This window comes from Rhinopithecus bieti, unplaced genomic scaffold (assembly GCF_001698545.2).
Source record: "Rhinopithecus bieti isolate Rb0 unplaced genomic scaffold, ASM169854v2 scaffold_13617, whole genome shotgun sequence".
Lineage (NCBI taxonomy): Eukaryota > Metazoa > Chordata > Mammalia > Primates > Cercopithecidae > Rhinopithecus > Rhinopithecus bieti.
Genome location: NW_016807714.1, coordinates 1,538,479 through 1,555,040, shown reverse-complemented (window position 1 = coordinate 1,555,040; position 16,562 = coordinate 1,538,479). Strand labels below are relative to the sequence as shown.

Genomic DNA, 16,562 nt, shown 5'->3' with positions numbered 1-16,562 from the left:
AAAAAAAATTAACTGGGCATGGTGGTGCATGCTTGTAGTTCCAGCTACTTGGGAGGCTGAGGCAGGAGAATCGCTTGAACCCAGGAGGCAGAGGTTGCAGAGAACCGAGATCGTGCCAGTGCACTCCAGCCTGGGCGACAGAGCAAAACTCCATCTCAAAAAAAAAAAAAAAAAAAAAAGGCTGACTGCAGTGGCTCATGCCTGTAATCCCAGCACTTTGGGAGGCCGAGGCAGGTGGATCGCCTGAATTTGGGAATTCCAGACCAGCCTGACCAACACAGAAAAATCCTGTCTCTACTAAAAATACAAAATTAGCCAGGCGTGGTGGCCCATGCCTGTAATCCCAGCTACTCGGGAGGTTGAGGTGGGAGAATGGCTTGAACTCAGGAGGTGGAGGTTGCAGTGAGCCAAGACTGTGCCATTGCACTCCAGCCTGGGCAAAAAAGTGAGACCTTGTCTCAAAATAAAATAAAATAAAAAATAAATCACACTAGGCCATAAAATGAAGCTGATGTCAGCAAGTGTGGTCCAATTATTTACACAGGTGCAGAAAGAGTGTAAATGTACCATATAGGCCACCTTATGTTTGCTTTGCTGGAAGTTTTCATAAGAAATATCAAATTGAGGCTGGGTGCAGTGGTTCACGACTATAATCCCAGCACTTTGGGAGGCCGAGGCAGGTGGATCTCTTGAGGTCGGGAGTTCACAATCAGCCTGATCAACATGGTGAAACTCTGTCTCTACTAAAAATACAAAAATTGTCGGGCACAGTGGCTCAGGCCTGTAATCCCAGCACTTTGGGAGGCCGAGGCAGGTGGATCACGAGGTCCGGAGATCGAGATCATCCTGGCTAACACGGTGAAACCTCATCTCTACTAAAAATACAAAAAAAAAAAAATTCGCTGGGCGTGGTGGCACGCGCCTGTAGTCCCAGGTACTCACATGGCTGAGGCAGGAGAACCTGGAAGGTGGAGGTTGCATTGAGCCAAGATCGTGCCACTGCGCCAGCCTGAGTGACAGAGCGAGACTCCGTCCCAAAAAACAAAACAAAACAAAAATTAGCTGGGGGTGGTGGCAGACACCTGTAATTTCAGCTACTCGGGAGGCTGAGGCAGGAGAATCACTTGAACCCAGGAGGCAGAGGTTGCAGTGAGCCGAGACCACTTGACTCCAGCCTGGGCGGCAAGAGTGAAACTGTCTCAAAATAAATAAATAAATAAATAAATAAATAAAAAAGAAATATCAGAGTGGACCTGTATTGTTTGCTTGTTTGCAGAGGCAAGAAATGCAATACCTATCATGGGTCAATTTCTATGTTCCTGGGCCTGCCAGGAAATCACCTTCCTGGTCACCTGCAAGGCCTGGGTCCTGCACCCTCAGGAGAATTTGCAGGCACTCCTTCATAACAGCAACCCAAGGTCCACAGCAGCAGCTGGTCATCCGCAGTGAAAGAGCAGAACTCTCCATAGGACACTCTGAGCAAGGCCTTGGTGGCCTAACCAATTCGTCCAATTGTATTCTGTAAAAGAAGAGTCTCTTAACTGAATCTATGTGCTGTGGTTTGAATGTGTCCCCCAAAGTTCATGGATTACAAACTTGGTCCCCAATGTGGCAGTATTGGAGATGGGACCTTTTTTTTTTTTTTTGACAGAGTCTCGCTCTGTCGTCCCAGGCTGGAGTGCAGTGGTGCAATCTTGGCTCGTCGCAACCTCTGCCTCCCGGGTTCAAACGATTCTCCTGCCTCAGCCTCCCGAATAGCTGGGATTACATGCATGTGCCACCACGCCTGGCAAATTTTGTATATTTAGAGAGATGGGGTTTCTCCACGTTGGTCAGGCTGGTCTTGAACTCCTGAGCTTGTGATCTGCCCGCCTCGGCCTCCCAACGTGCTGGGATTAGTCGTGAGCCACCCTACCCTCTTAAAGGTAGGGCCTTTAAGAGGTGATTATGTCTTGAGGGCTTCACCCTCATGAAGGGATTAATGCCATTAATTCGGGAATGGATTCCTTATAAAAGGATAAGTTTGGCAGCTTTCCGTCCAGCCACATGCCTCCCGGCATGTTAGGTGGCAGCAAGAAGGTCCTCATGAGATGTGGCCCCTCCCTCTTGGACTTCCAAATCTCTAGAACCAATAAATCCCAGTTTATTATCAATTACCCAGTCTGTGGCATTATAGCAGCACAAAACGAACTAAGACACTGTAGGGTCCAGCCCTACCAGGCTTTGTGGGTGTTTTCCCCGTGTACAGAGACCAGAGATTGTCATAAATAAAGACACAAGGCAAAGAGATAAAGAGAAAACAGCTGGGCCTGGGGGACAACTACCATCAAGACGCGGAGACCCGTAGTGGCCCCGAACGGCTGGGCTCGCTGATATTTATTGCATACAAGACAAGGGGGCAGGGTAAGGAAGGTGAATCTTCTAAGAGATTGAGAAAGCGAAGCAAGTCACATGATCATAGGACAGGGGGCCCTGACCTCTTAGGTAGCCAAAGCAGAGAGAGAAGGCGGCATACGTCAGCGTTTTCTTCTATGCACTCATAACAAAGATCAAAGACTTTTAAGACTTCCACTATTTCTTCTACCGCCATCTACTACGAACTTCAAAGAGGAACCAGGAGTACGGGAGGAACATGAAAGTGGACGAGGAGAGTGACTACTGAAGCACAGCACCGCAGGGAGGGGTTTAGGCCTCCAGATGACTGCACGCAGGCCTGGATAATATCCAGCCTCCCACAAGAAGCTGGTGGGGCAGAGCGTTCCCTGACTCCTCCAAGGAAAGGAGACTCCCTTTTACGGTCTGCTAAGTAACGAGTGCCTTCCCAGACACTGGCATTAGACACTACCGCTTGACCAAGGAGCCCTCAAGTGGCCCTTATGCGGCATGACAGACGGTTCACCTCTTGCCTTCTAGGTCACTTCTCACAATATCTTTTCAGCACCTGACCCTATACCCGCCAGTTATTCCTAGGTTATATTAGTAATGCAACAGAGAGTCATATGAAAACCTAATGATTAGGCCGCGCGCGGTGGCTCAAGCCTGTAATCCCAGTACTTTGGGAGGCCCAGACGGGCGGATCACGAGGTCAGGAGATCGAGACCATCCTGGCTAATACGGTGAAACCCCGTCTCTACTAAAAAATACAAAAAACTAGCCGGGCGAGGTGGCGGGCGCCTGTAGTCCCAGCTACTCGGGAGGCTGAGGCAGGAGAATGGCGTAAACCCGGGAGGCGGAGCTTGCAGTGAGCTGAGATCCGGCCACTGCACTCCAGCCTGGGTGACAGAGCGAGACTCCATCTCAAAAAAAAAAAAAAAAAGCTAATGATTAATGTTTATAATAATGATTGATAATTGTCCATGCTCATCTTTATATCTAATTTGTATTATGACTGTTCTTAGTCTATTTTCTGTATCATACTGAAACAGTTTGTGCCTTCAGTCTCTTGCCTCGGCACCTGGGTAATCCTCCGCCCACAAGACACCATGCAAATACCTGTGTTGCCATGAAAAGTGAGGCGGCTCCAGAAGAGCTCCTGAGAATCAAGGGCAGGAGATGAAAGGACCAACCTCTGGGGAATCTCCAAGATCATTTATGTATTTTATTTAGAGACAGGGTCTCGCTCTGCTACCCAGGCTGAAGTGCAGTGGTACAATCGAGGCTCACTGCAGCCTAGACCTCTTGGGCTCAAGTGATCCTCCTGCCTCAGCCTCCTGAGTAAGTGGGACCGTAGGCTCTCACCACCGTGCTCAGCCAGTTTTTAATTTTTTGGTAGATATGGGATCTCACTATGTTGCCCAGTGCTGAGATGACAGGTGTGAGCCACGGTGCCTGGCCCAAGATGGTTTTAGATATGAGAAAACATCCTGACAGAGACAAGCCCTCAGCTGGGCGCGGTGGCTCAGCCTGTCATCCCAGCACTGTGGGAGGCCGAGGCCGGCAGATCACCTGAGGTCAGGAGTTCAAGACCAGCCTGGCCAACATGGTGAAACCCCGTCTCTACTAAAAATACAAAAATTAGCTGAGTGTAGTGGCACACGCCAGTAATCCCGGCTACTCGGGAGGCTGAGACAGGAGAATCACTTGAAACTGGGAGGCAGAGGTTGCAGTGAGCCGAGATCGTGCCATTGCACCCCAGCCTGGTGACAGAGTGAGACTCAGTCTCAAAAAAAGAAAAAAAGAAAATTAGCCAGGGTGGTGGTGTATGCCTGCCGTCCCAGTTACTCAGGAGGCTGAGGTGAGAGGATCATTTGAGTCCTCGACCTCACTTGAGCCTCAGGCCTGAGCAACAGAGTGAAACCCGATCTCTAAAAAACGAACAAAAAATCAAGGGGTGCACTGTTCCTTCACCCCATAGTCACCTGTACCCGTCTAGGGACTAAGCTGGGCAGAGAACTACAGAACTGAAGGAGGGGAAGGCTCTTCGGTCAGCAGCTCAATCACAGCCGGCAAGGCTTGTGCCCACACGCACCAGAGCAGCATCAGATGGGATGGCCACACATCTGGGAGTGGCGGCTGCACGTGGTGGCCACAGCCTGGCTGGCCCTTTGCTGCTGTTTTTTTTTTTTCTTTTTTTGAGATGGAGTTTTGCTCGTCGCCCAGGCTGGAGTGCAATGGCACGACCTCGGCTCACTGCAACCTCCGCCTCCTGGGTTCAAGTGATTTTTGTGCCTCAGCCTCCCGAGTAGCTGGGATTACAGGCACTCGCCACCACGCCTGGTATATTTTTGTATTTTTAGTAGAGACGGGGTCTTGCCATGTTTGCCAGGTTGGTCTCGAATTCCTGACCTCAGGTGGTCCACCCGCCTCGGCCTCCCAAAGTGCTGGGATTACAGGCGTGAGTTACTGCACCTGGCCCCTTCTCTGCTGTGAGGAGCCCAGGAGACTTTTCCTTGTAGTGAGACAAGGAACAGTGAGTTGCAGGCTTTGCTCCTACTCGGGACCACCCTCTGGGGACAGTGGGGGGTACCGGGTCCGGCTCCACTCCTGCCTTCTGGTGGAGGATGGCATCTCCTCCACATTCCTCTCGGGCAGGATTTCGCGCGTCGGAACCTCTGGTCACTTGCTGTGCAGCTATCCTGCCTCCCAGGGGCCCAGCTCTGGCCCTGGACTCAGCCCTGGGAAACTGTAAGTGAGCAGTGCTCAAGGCCTCGGCCCCGAGGCACCTTCCTGCCATTATTATTCTGACCCCTGCCCCAGTTCCTACTGGGCATGGGCAGGAAGCTCACGGAGACTTCAAAAGGCAGGGGATTCCTCACTCAGGCCTGTGCACCTTGCTCCTCTGCAGCCCGGGGTAGTGCGGCTCACGTGTGGCACAGAGCAGAGGCTCCATGGATGCCTTTGATCGCTGCCCTATGGGAGGGAAGACAGGAAGAAGCTGGGAGGTGGCTCCACCGGCCTCCAGCCCAGGGTGGACAGGAGAGGCCAGGCCCCAAGCATCGGTGTTGATAGTGGTGGGGGCAGAGCGATGAGGGGAAGGGGGCGAGCATGGGACCAGGAGCCCTGCTGCCCACAGCCGTGCCACCAACACCACCCACCTCGTCCCATCCTTGTCCTCATCCTCCCTCAGAAGCTTTCTTCTCTTACCAGGTGACTTCTGAAACTCACTCAACCTGCAGCCTCCACCCACGAGAGCCCTCAGCACCTGCAACCCCCAAAGGGAAGCAGCCGGGTCAGCTGGACAGGGGCCCAGCCTCAGGGGGCAGCATCCTAGAGGGCTGGAGCTGGCGGTGGCCTCTGCCCTCAGAGCTGGGGTTCCTGAGTCCCTGGGAGCTGGCCTGGCCCTGAGGTTTGATGGGGCCCCAGACCAGAGGCTTTCCTGGTCACGGGGGTTCTTTCCGCCTCCGATGGTCCTGCCAAGATAGGAGGGAGTAGAAGCAGGAAGGAAGTCCAAGCCTTCGAAGGCCCACATGCAGGCCAAGCCAAGGACACTCAGAAAGGGCCTCCAGAGAGCCAAACCGTCGCAGGCAGAGCTTGGGCAGCAGGAACAGACCCACCTTCCCCAGCGCCCGCACACTGCCTGCGGCTGCAGGGGCTCCTCTGCAGAAGTGGGGCCTCTTGCCTGTGAGAATGGGCCTTGCTGCCAGGCCCGTCATACTGCTCACAGTTCGGGGTCCTGCCTCCCTGGGGTGGCTGCCCACAAGGTGAAGAAAGCCAGGCTCCTACCTTGGCACGGCCTCCCCCAGCACTTTCTTCCAGATCCTTGCTGCCAGGCTCAGGGGCTCCTCTCAATTAGTTCTTTTGCAGCTCCAGCCCTTTTTGTGGATGCCCGAGAACCACCAAGCCCAGGACAGGCCATGGTCAGTGCTGAGGTCCTGTTCCCTGCAGATGCCAACACTTACAGGCCCAGGCTGCTCAGGGCCGGGGCAGTGTGCCATCAGCTCAGGGAGAAGGCAGCTGTAGCCAAATCTGCCTGAAGAAAGGGTTTGGGGCCTTTGGGGGTCTGATTGCAGGAGGAGCTGGCACTGAGAGACTAGAGGCTCAGGGGAGGGGGCAATACTTAGGCCAAAGGGTCCCGACGGGCTAAAATCTTAAACTCTGTCTCTTCTGAGTCCCCCTCACTGAGTACCCCAGTGCCTGCACACCAACCCCCCTGGTATAAATCCCTAGCAGGATACTCCTGGGAAGCTAGCAGGCAAGCAGTCACTCCAGGGCTAAGGCTGGACAGGGGGCTCAGCACATTGCAGCCCCATCTGACTGACCCTAATGCCCTTGAGAGGTGCTCGTGGAGCAGTGGCCTTGCTGGGAAGAGGCTCCTCTACTCCTCTGACCACCGAAGCTGGTAGCTCCTGTGTGCCCAGAGAGCCCAGGGCAGTTCCAAGAAGGAATGTGGGGGAGTCTGGGCTCAGAGAGCATGACTGTACGATCTGTGAGACCAGCCTGCGGTGGGTAAGGACCTGCCCAGGGCCTGGGGAGAGGTGGCCCCTGTTAAATAGGCCCGGCCAGGGCTCTAGTTCAGGGAAGCATCCACCCAGAGAGAGGTGCTCAAAGAATTAATGCCAACTCATTAAATAAAAATGTTTTATTACGCAAACCACAGGTAGGTCCTAGACTCAGGGGCTTACCCTATAGCCCCCACCGCTCCCTGGCTCCAAGCCTGCTCCCTGCCCTTTGCCCCCGCCCCGGAGAGCCAGGGTCTCCTATGGAGTGTGTAGGTGTCCACGAGTGTAGCGGTGCGCAGGCCTCCTGGGCTGCAGGCACTCAGGCATGGTGGCAGCATTGAGGGAGACAGGCGTCGGGGAGCGGGGTCCTCACCTGCCCAGGCTCAGGAGTCACAGGGGTCTGCACAGTCCTTTCTGCTGTGGAACACGTGATAGATGCTGGTGGGGGGGAACATAGCAACAGCGCCGAGCAGAGAGCCCACCTGGATGGCCATACCGGCTGCCAGCAATGCCGGCCGGCCCCCGCCATGCAGCAGGGAGCTGGCTGCCACTTTCACGTAGGAGAAAACGCCAAGACACAGCACCCACGACAGCACCTGAGGGGACACAGAAGCAGCTGAGCGTGAGATGTGCCTGATCCGCGGCAATGCCCCGCCCCACTTCTCGTCCCCTGTGCTCACCACGAGGACCACCCCTGCCGAGGTGCCCACCAGGGGCGGGCAGGGGCTCAGGACTGCCAGCGCCATCAGGTAGCCCCCAAAGAGCACGCCCAGCAGAGAGAGACCGCCCAGCCCTGCCAAGGATCTGCAGTGAGTGAGCAGAGTGTCAGGGCTGACTGTGCCAGGACCTGGCTCCCAGCCCTGAGTTCCACCCGCACGGGGCTGAAGCGCCCTTGTGTACCTGCACAGCACACCCATGGCCAGGAAGCAGGCCAGGGGATTGGCAGCACTGCCCAGCACCACAGCCAGGTGGTAGGCCAGACGCCCGTAGGGTAAGCAGGAAAAGCTCTGCACAGCAGGTAGCACGCCGTTGGTCAGTGCATTGGTGGCAGCCAACAGGCCCAGCAGGCAGGCACTGTGGGCTGAGAGAAGCTGATAGGTCTTAGAGTCTGGACCAGGGGTGGTGCCTGCTGCCTGGCTTGGTGGCTCTTGCAATGGTGAGGCCTCTTCCACCTCTTCCTCTGCTCCTGGGGCTCCCACCTGGAGGCCTGATCCTAAGCCCCCTGTGGGTACAGATGGTGGTGGCAACAGCAGCAGGAGACCCTGAAAGGCAGCAGCTGAAGCAACCAGAAGGGCAGTCAGTGCCCAGAAGAAGGTGCTGGCAGAAAAACGCTCAAGGAAGTGGAGCGGGGGGCCAGGGGTGCCGTTGATGGGGGCTGGCGGGCACTCAAGGCGGCCCACACCCTGCACTAGGGCCAGCACGCAGGGCAGCAGGGCACTCAGGCCTTGACCCAGGAAGAATGATCGTAAGAAGTGAGGTGGCAGGTGGCTCAGGAAGGGCAGGAAAGTGACATTAGAGGCACAGCATGCCAGCGCCAGCACAAAGGCCAGTGCTAGGAAGGCCACGGAATGCGACTGTCCTGCCACTGGGACCACGTGGTGCCACAGAAAGGCCAGGAGGGCTGTGCCCACCATGCTCAGCACCTGCACCACCCGGATGGGGACCCTCTCGCCCTTTCCTGGGGCCAGTCGCCTCCAAAGGGTCACCACCAGCAGACCCAGGTTCCCCAGCGCCACAAGCACAGAGACGTAGGAGGGGAGGCTCCAACCTGCAAGGAAGGGAGGAGGCCATGTCAGGGGCACGATGCCCAAGGGAAGAAGAACTGACAGAGCCCACCTTCCTGGGCACACCTGCACCTCCTCCCACTCACCCTCCGGAAGTTCTTTGACCACCACAGGTAGCTCCACCCAGATCCCATTGACCGCAGCCCAGGAGCCCATGCCGAAGAGAGCCACCAGCAGGTGGGTCAGCACCGGATGGCCGGGCGTGGGTGCTGCCATTCAGCCCAAGGCTGCGCTCTTCCAGGTCAGGGCAAAGGTCACAGCCAGTTCTTTTCCCACCTAGGTCCAGAGACGCTTTGGCTCTTCTGGGAACTGAAGACCTCTTCTAGCTTGAAAGAAGCAGACAATTAGGCAGGATACAGAGCCGGAATCAGAACAGGGTGAGACCAGGGGAACTGCGGAAGTCCCGGGCAGGAGCGGGGATGGGGAGGATTGGCTAAAACGTACCCAGCAGCACCGCCCGCCAGCGTCGGGACCCGCCGGCAGGTAGGGAACCAGGAAGCCGGCCTGAGTCGCTGAGGCCCCAGGGGAGGAGGCCGAAGGAGCGAGTGGAGACCTCCTCTCCAGGGAGATGCGGGGTTGGAGTCACCGCAACCACCACCCCAAGCCGGACACGGGGACAGGGCGCCTACCAGCAGGAGCCACGCACGCCCCAGGGCTTCGAGGCGCCCGGGACCGCAGGAGCCAAGTCAGATCCCAGGGGAGTGGCCGGGGCGGCTCTGCCCGGAGGGGCGCCGCCCTCTCACCAGCTTCAGGTGGGCGACCCGGGAGCCGTCCGGTCCCTGCGCCTCCCGGTCCCGCGCCCAGTGCGCTCCCGCTCTAGTACCGGCTTCCCGCCACGCCAGGACGCCGCCGTCCGACCCAGGGACGCCACCTCAGTCCAGACAGCGCAGGACCGGACAGCAGCCACCACCGGACTCACCCGCCGCAACTCCGGGCCCGCCCCCGGCATGGCCCACGGCCGGAAGTCCCGCCCCGGAAGCGGGTCAGCGGGCGGGCGCTGAGAAGAGTCGGGGGGCTGTCGGTCTGTAAGCCCCGCCCGTTCCGCTCCCTGAAGCTGCCCCAAGGGCTGTCGGTGGTCATGGCTGCCCCGGCCTCCCGGCAGGTCCGGCGCAGAGCTCGGGCAGCGCCGCGGGCCCGCTCGGCCGAGGACTGGTGGTGGGACCGGCTGGCGCCGAGCGGCTCGGGGTACCACCTGCTTCCGTCCGACAGCATGCTGCTGGTGCTGTCCGAACCCGGACCCGCCCGGACCCGCGCACAGCGGCGCGCTGCCCGCCGCACTCCCCGGCAGCCGACCCCGGGCCACGCCGCGGCCAAGCCCAAGGCCACGCTCAGGCCCGACCCGGCGCCCTCGCCCGTACCCGCGCCCACGCCCGAGGAAGGGCCCGACGCGGGCTGGGGAGACCGCATTCCCTTGGAAATCCTGGTGCAGATTTTCGGGTTGTTGGTGGCGGCGGACGGGCCCATGCCCTTCCTCGGCAGGTAACTCTGCTGCCGGGCCCGTCGCCGAGCGCAGCGACTTGGGCCAGACGTGGTCCGAGCAGTGGCCCGGGCGGGGGCGGAGGGCGAAAGCATCGCAGCGCGCACCCCTCCGCCCGAGAGCGCAGCCCCTTAGGCGCCCAGTTGGAGTCCCAGGAGCCCGGCTTTGAGCCGGGATGTCCACTGCGCTGCGAGAGGGGGTATCGCCTACGAAGGGGCCGGCATCCTCAGCACGCTGTCCTCCCAGGGCTGCGCGCGTGTGCCGCCGCTGGCAGGAGGCCGCTTCCCAACCCGCACTCTGGCACACCGTGACCCTGTCGTCCCCGCTGGCCGGCCGGCCTGCCAAGGGCAGGGTCAAGGCAGAGAAGAAGCTCCTTGCTTCCCTGGAGTGGCTTATGCCTAATCGGTGAGGGTTTCCCTCTTTCCTTGTCCCCTGGCTCCAGGCTCCTTCTGTCTCCCTGCACCAAGGTGTTGGGTGGGAAGGACTCGTGTGGGAACATTAGTGCAGCTCTGCCTCTGCTGTCGGCCCAGGTTTTCACAGCTCCAGAGGCTGACCCTCATCCACTGGAAGTCTCAGGTATACCCCGTGCTGAAGGTGAGAGCTCCAGGCTGCCCTGCACACCAGCTGTGACCCTCTGGGACTGTTGAGTACTCTAGGAAGTGGGTCAGGCACCTTGGGGGCCCAACGCTGCTCCATGGGGATGCCTGCCTGCCTGCCTGGTTCTCCTTTCCTGCTGTTTCCTCCAGCAGGGAGGTGTCAGAGGCGGGGACACCCAAGTAGGCCTGGCATGGGCAGAAAGGAGGTCACAGCTAAGGCGATAGAGTGGGGTTGGCACCAGCCACCTGTTTGTTTCCCTTGTGGATCTTAGCCTGCTCTCTCCCAACCCCAGCTGCCCCTCTGTCTCCCCGCAGCTGGTAGGCGAGTCCTGTCCTCGGCTCACTTTCCTAAAGCTCTCCGGCTGCCACGGTGTGACTGCTGATGCTCTGGTCATGCTAGCCAAAGCCTGCTGCCAGCTCCATAGCCTGGACCTACAGCACTCCATGGTGAGCCCTGTGTCCCAAGGGGCCCTGAGAAAGCCCAGACTGGGGTGACGAGTGCTCTTGTATTGGGACCCTAGGTGGAGTCCACAGCTGTGGTGAGCTTCTTGGAGGAGGCAGGGTCCCGAATGCGCAAGTTGTGGCTGACTTACAGCTCCCAGACGACAGCCATCCTGGGTGCACTGCTGGTAGGTTGGCACTGGTGGGAGCACAGCCAGATGCTGAGCTGCGGACTGCCAGGCCACTGACCCTGTGACCCCCTTCCCTTCACCTCTGCAGGGCAGCTGCTGCCCCCAGCTCCAGGTCCTGGAGGTGAGCACCGGCATCAACCGTAACAGCATTCCCCTTCAGCTGCCTGTTGAGGCTCTGCAGAAAGGCTGCCCCCAGCTCCAGGTACCTGGCGCCCTGCCTCTCCCACCTTTTATATGCTCCCCTATCTACAGCCTGGGCCTTGCCCCCAGGTGCTGCGGCTGCTGAACCTGATGTGGCTGCCCAAGCCTCTGGGACGAGGGGTGGCTCCCGGACCAGGTTTCCCCAGCCTGGAGGAACTCTGCCTGGCAAGCTCAACCTGCAACTTTGTGAGCAACGAGGTCCTGGGCCGCCTACTCCACCGCTCTCCCAACTTGCGCTTACTGGATCTTCGTGGCTGTGCGCGCATTACGCCGGCTGGCCTTCAGGATCTGCCGTGTCGGGGTCAGTGGTTCTGGGTTGTGGCCAGGCGCATGAGGTGTGGGGGCCCTTGTGCCATGCTGGGGTCAGTGGTCCTGGGTGGTGGGCAGGCAGGTGAGGTGTGGGTGGTGGCTGAATGGGTGAGGTGTCGGGACCCTTGTGCCGTGCCAGGGTCAGCGGTCCTGGGTGGTGGCTGGGCGGGTGAGTTGTGGGAGTCCTTGTCGCCCTGCAGCTTATGCTCACTCCTCTCACTGCAGAGCTGGAGCAGCTGCATCTGGGCCTGTATGGCACGTCAGACCGGCTGACTCTAGCCAAGGAGGGCAGCCCCTTGTTGACTCAGAAGTGGTGCCATACACTGCGAGAACTGGACTTGAGCGGCCAGGGTTTCAGTGAGAAGGACCTGGAGCAGGCCCTGGCTGCCTTCTTAAGCACCCCTGGGGGCTCACACCCAGCCCTGTGCTCTCTTAACCTCAGGGGCACCCGGGTCACACCCAGCACAGTCAGGTCAGCATCCCCTACCCCAGTCCCTGGAGCCAGAGTGGCTGTCACCGCATCTGCCTGGGGCCTGGAAGTAGTGTCCTGCCTGGCCTGAGAGCTGCAGGGGTCAGAGGGGCATGCATACTGTCCAAGCCCCAGTGTGGGGTGGGCTTAGGGACACCAGGGGGAACTGGGCTTGGCCTTGGTGGCTATGGGTGGCAGAGCCAGGTGTGGAACACCAGCAGGCACAGCTCCCTAGCCTGGCCCAGCCCTTCTGGGGCAACAGCTCAACTTCCCGTGGCCTGCCCTCCCCACAGCTCTGTGATCAGCAGCTGCCCAGGCCTGCTCTACCTCAACCTGGAGTCCTGCCGCTGCCTTCCCCGGGGTCTGAAGCGGGCCTACCGGGGCCTGGAGGAAGTCCAGTGGTGTCTGGAGCAGCTGCTCACCAGCCCCTTGCCCAGCTAGGCAGCCACAGACCTAGGACACCTCAGCCCGCCTGCCCACCCCCTACCTTTGCCCAATTTCAGATATTTGAGCATTTTTTTTAAATAAAACGTTTTTGGGAGCTCTATGTGTGTGGTCCTCAGGGTAGGGTTGGGCAACGGGTTATATCTGATGGAGCCACTGGGGCTACAGCCGACCCAGAGCCTGTGTGTTGTGGGGTCAGGATTGCCCCATGGGCTCTTAGGCCTGCAGGTGGCCATGTCTTTGCCTGCCCACTGTTGTCTCCAGTGTGTGTGTTCTACCCTCAGGAACACTGGTGAGCTTGTCTGTGGTTGCATGTGGGGGGAGAGGTGGGGCCCCGCCCAGCTGTGGGGCTCATTGAGGGGTCACTGCCTGCAAATTTCTCTCCAGCTCAGGCCTGGGGTGTCCATCCATCCACCCTTCAGATGAGGACTGTGAACAGGCCATACAGGGGGCCTCCAGTGGATGGACGGCCAAGAAGTTAATGCCCACCACACGACCTCACCCCGGACTCCCTAAGAGGTGGTTAACAGAGCGGCCCCTTCTAGAACCTGCCCAGAAGTTCTAGAACCCGTGCGCGGTCCACCCTGGGCAGTTCCCTGGCCTCGCTGCCCTGCCAGTCGCCTATGAGCTCCTGCTCCTTCCTGGGCCTGCAGCCCTGGAGAATTTGCTCACCCAGGTAGGAGCGTCGTTGTGGGCAGTGGGCGGCGGCAGCGGGCGAGCGGCCAGGCTGACCACCTCTGCCTGACGCAGATCCCTAAGGCCAGGCCCGGCAGCCTGCCCGCGACCTCCATCGGCTGGCGCTTCCAGCTCTGGTCCCTAGGACTCTCCTGTCCGGAGCGCCACCTGGCCAGGCGCCTCAAAAACAATAGCTTCTACCCATTCATGCAGCAGCAGCCAAACGGTGCGCGCAAGGCTTGGCGGGGCGGGGCGGGTCCGGGGACGGGCCTGAATAGGGCGGAGCCAGGTGGGCAGAGCCAGGGCCCTGGGCGGGGCCAGTCGGTGCTCCTGGGGGCGGAGACACCTCAGGCGAGACACCGCCTCCCCTAGCCCTGCGCGGACCCAGCCAGTCAGGGCCAAGCCCTGGCACCGCCACCCTCGGCTGCGGGCAGGGCCGGGGCGTCCTCATGCGCCGCGCCGCCCCCAGTGTTCGTGCTCGAGTACTACTTGGACACGCTGTGGAAGGGGATGCTGCTCTTTGTCGTCTGCGTGGTCCTGGTCAGCTTGGGCTCCCTGAGAGAGGTGTGAGCCCCTGGGCCCGACCCCCATCGCCCTCCTCCCCCAAGGGCCGGCCTCGCGCAGCTCAGCACAGACGCTGCCTGCGGCGCCCGCAGGTACAGAAGCAGGAGACCTGGGTCTTCCTCGCGTACGGCGTGGGCGTGGGCCTGTGGCTAGTGATCTCGTCGCTGCCGCGGCGCCGCCTGGTGCTGAACCACACGCGCGGCGTGTACCACTTCTCCATCCAGGGCCGCACCGTGTGCCAGGGCCCCTTGCACCTGGTCTACGTGCGCCTGGCCCTCAACTCCGACGGTGACTGGCCGGGAGGGTGGGCCAGGGACGGGGAGGCCGCTTGGGAGGTCAGAGGGGCGGTCAGGCCGGCTGATCCACTCTCCCCGCAGCCTACGGAAGGTGCTTCTTCCAGCTGGTCCTCGGCGGCCACAGGTTGGAGCCGCTGGTGCTGGTGCAGCTGTCGGAGCGCTACGAGGTGGGTTCCGCCCAGACACGCGCCCTCTCTCGGAGCAGGATGACACCGATCATTGTTTAAGGTCTTTGGGTGGGGCCGTTTCCTCACGCAGAGGGTAAATACAATGCAGTCCTCATTGCTGGGGGCCGGAGAGGGCGCCAGGGCTTCGGGCAGGACTGGGGATGCTGCCTGGTAGGGGAAGGAGACGCCTGGACGGCGACTCGGGGTCTGTCCTGTCCCGGCCCCAGTTGAGTGCCACCTGCTTCCACAGCAAATGGAATACTTGGGTCGTTACATCGCCCGGAAACTCAACATCAACTACTTCGACTACCTGGCCACCTCCTACCGGCACGTGGTTCGCCACTGGCCACCCCCTAGCGCCGGTACCGTGATGCGTAAGAACCCCGCGGGTCACAAGCCCAGCTCCTCTCAGTCCAACCTGGAGGTGTGACACCTGGAGGTGTGACACCTGGAGGTGTGATTCTGAGGGCCTCCTCCACCCCAGGACTGCGTTCTCGGTAACCTCCCAGCCCCACTCTGGGGCAGATCAAATTGTGAGACCCACTCACTGACCTTCCTTTCAATAAAGCTGCCTCAGCTTCCACATGGGTCATTTCGGGGGCAGGGGAGGCACTCTGATGCCTAGGTCTTCCCCTATTGCACACTCCTAGGACCTCAGAGAGCCAATGCCTTCCAGCTGACTGAAGCAAACCCCACAGCTTGGGTTTGAAGGCAGGAACAGCTAGGAGCAAGTGATGGTATATAGTCAGGTCTCTGAGGTTGGGCCCATCACTAGAGAGGCTGGGAACTCCGGCCCCTCAGCCAGCAGCACTTAATTTGTCCTACCTGACCTCAGAGGTGCTGACCAATGCGTGGAATCCAGAAGTCAGAATCTGGCCCATTCTGGATCTGGTGTCTGCTGCTATTCTAACCAGCAATGGGGTGGGGTGCGGCCAGAGAACAAGCCCTGTGCCTGAGGTGCATGCTTGCCCCAATAGCCACAAAGCTGCTGCCGCTTGCTCCAAGGGGGTGGGCGTGAGAGTCCCGGGCCAGGGTACAGGGCCTCCTAGGAGGGAGGATGTGCAGTGCCCCGACACCTGCTCCCCATGCCCACTGGAACCCCAGGCCCGCAACCCTGACACCCGCTCCCCGTGCCCCCTGGAACCCCAGGCCCACGTCCCTGACACCTGCTCACCATGCCTGCTAGAACCCCAGGCCCACGCTCCCCTCTCTAGTGGATCCCCCAGCTCTCACTGCAGCACCTGAGGCCTCCTGAGTGCTGGGGGCTGTTGTGGAAGCAGAGAAGGCTGTGGGCCATGGGGTCCCAGGGAAAGCGGCACCTGGCTCTCCGGATCTTCAGGAATTATCAGCTGAACGTCCCTCCAACCAAGAGCAGCTATGTAATTTGCAGGTCTCCATGCCAAATGAAAATGTGGAGCCCATTGTTAGAAAGTTAAGTGGGGTGCAGTGGTGCATGCCTGTAGTCCCAGCTGCTCAGGAGGCTGAGGTGGGAGGAAAGCTTAAACCCAGGAATTCAAGGCTAGCCTGGACAACATAGTGAGACCCCAGTCTCTAATAAAATAAACAATAAAAATAAAATAAAGTCATTAAGAATTTCAAGATAGGCTGGGCATGGTGGCTCACACCTGTCATCCCAGCACTTTGGGAGGCCGAGGCGGGCAGATCACCTGAAGTCAGGAATTCGAGAACAGCCTGACCAACATGGTGAAACCCCATCTCTACTAAAAATATAAAATTGGCTGGGCACAGTGGCTCACGCCTGTAATCCCAGCACTTTGAGAGGCCAAGGCGGGTGGATCACGAGGTCAGGCGATCGAGACCTTCCTGGCTAACATGGTAAAACCTCGTCCTAGTCTCTACGAAAAATACAAAAAATTAGCCGGGCGTGGTGGCGGGCGCCTGTAGTCCCAGCTACTTGGGAGGCTGAGGTAGGAGAATGGCGTGAACCCGGGAGGCAGAATTTACAGTGAGCCAAGATCGTGCCACTGCACTCCAGCCTGGGCAACAGAGCGAGACTCCATCTCAAATAATAAAATAAAATAAAATAAATAAAATAAAATATAAAATAAA

The 16,562-nt window shown here is 59.2% G+C and overlaps 3 protein-coding genes across 17 annotated transcripts; 2 read left to right on the top strand and 1 right to left on the bottom strand.

Annotated features, from left to right (window-relative positions):
- Window positions 1–4,793: 4,793 nt before the first annotated feature.
- On the bottom strand, window positions 4,794–9,639 carry SLC52A2 (solute carrier family 52 member 2). 15 transcript variants are annotated; one of them, XR_001887561.1, is made up of 7 exons: window positions 9,107–9,623; window positions 8,749–8,988; window positions 7,779–8,646; window positions 7,559–7,682; window positions 7,252–7,474; window positions 5,204–6,318; window positions 4,794–5,122 (listed from the first exon to the last, which is right to left on the bottom strand). XR_001887561.1 is itself a non-coding variant. In XM_017883506.1 (6 exons), exons 2-5 carry the CDS (start codon window positions 8,876–8,878, stop codon window positions 7,262–7,264), a joined length of 1,335 nt encoding a protein of 444 aa, XP_017738995.1. In that variant the 5' UTR covers window positions 8,879–8,984; window positions 9,582–9,639; the 3' UTR covers window positions 4,794–6,318; window positions 7,252–7,261. The 15 variants fall into 15 exon arrangements, 12 of the variants coding, with proteins under 12 accessions (XP_017738995.1, XP_017738994.1, XP_017738983.1 ...); XR_001887562.1 differs by having other exon boundaries at window positions 5,226–6,318; XR_001887560.1 differs by having other exon boundaries at window positions 4,796–5,849; window positions 6,163–6,318.
- Window positions 9,640–9,656: 17 nt separating this feature from the next.
- FBXL6 (F-box and leucine rich repeat protein 6) lies at window positions 9,657–12,887 on the top strand. The gene is made up of 9 exons (XM_017883493.1): window positions 9,657–10,141; window positions 10,386–10,544; window positions 10,670–10,733; window positions 11,051–11,182; window positions 11,257–11,364; window positions 11,456–11,569; window positions 11,638–11,869; window positions 12,103–12,349; window positions 12,640–12,887. Exons 1-9 carry the CDS (start codon window positions 9,741–9,743, stop codon window positions 12,785–12,787), a joined length of 1,605 nt encoding a protein of 534 aa, XP_017738982.1. The 5' UTR covers window positions 9,657–9,740; the 3' UTR covers window positions 12,788–12,887.
- On the top strand, window positions 12,709–15,996 carry CATSPERQ (catsper channel auxiliary subunit theta). Its single transcript, XM_017883507.1, has 6 exons — window positions 12,709–13,466; window positions 13,541–13,691; window positions 13,935–14,029; window positions 14,122–14,317; window positions 14,407–14,492; window positions 14,743–15,996. Exons 2-6 carry the CDS (start codon window positions 13,673–13,675, stop codon window positions 14,920–14,922), a joined length of 576 nt encoding a protein of 191 aa, XP_017738996.1. The 5' UTR covers window positions 12,709–13,466; window positions 13,541–13,672; the 3' UTR covers window positions 14,923–15,996.
- Window positions 15,997–16,562: the final 566 nt, after the last annotated feature.

Excerpts from the sequence above, each read along its gene's own strand:
- FBXL6 (XM_017883493.1), top strand. The coding sequence starts at position 9,741 with ATGGCTGCCCCGGCCTCCCGGCAGGTCCGGCGCAGAGCTCGGGCAGCG. Across the intron at positions 10,142-10,385 it reads CCCATGCCCTTCCTCGGCAG|GGCTGCGCGCGTGTGCCGCC; the intron begins GTAACTCTGCTG and ends CTGTCCTCCCAG. Across the intron at positions 11,183-11,256 it reads TGGACCTACAGCACTCCATG|GTGGAGTCCACAGCTGTGGT; the intron begins GTGAGCCCTGTG and ends TTGGGACCCTAG.
- CATSPERQ (XM_017883507.1), top strand. Across the intron at positions 14,030-14,121 it reads GCTTGGGCTCCCTGAGAGAG|GTACAGAAGCAGGAGACCTG; the intron begins GTGTGAGCCCCT and ends CGGCGCCCGCAG. Across the intron at positions 14,318-14,406 it reads CCTGGCCCTCAACTCCGACG|CCTACGGAAGGTGCTTCTTC; the intron begins GTGACTGGCCGG and ends CTCTCCCCGCAG.
- SLC52A2 (XM_017883506.1), bottom strand. The coding sequence starts at position 8,878 with ATGGCAGCACCCACGCCCGGCCATCCGGTGCTGACCCACCTGCTGGTG. Across the intron at positions 8,647-8,748 it reads GGTCAAAGAACTTCCGGAGG|GTTGGAGCCTCCCCTCCTAC; the intron begins GTGAGTGGGAGG and ends CCTTCCTTGCAG. Across the intron at positions 7,475-7,558 it reads CGGCAGGGGTGGTCCTCGTG|GTGCTGTCGTGGGTGCTGTG; the intron begins GTGAGCACAGGG and ends GTGTCCCCTCAG.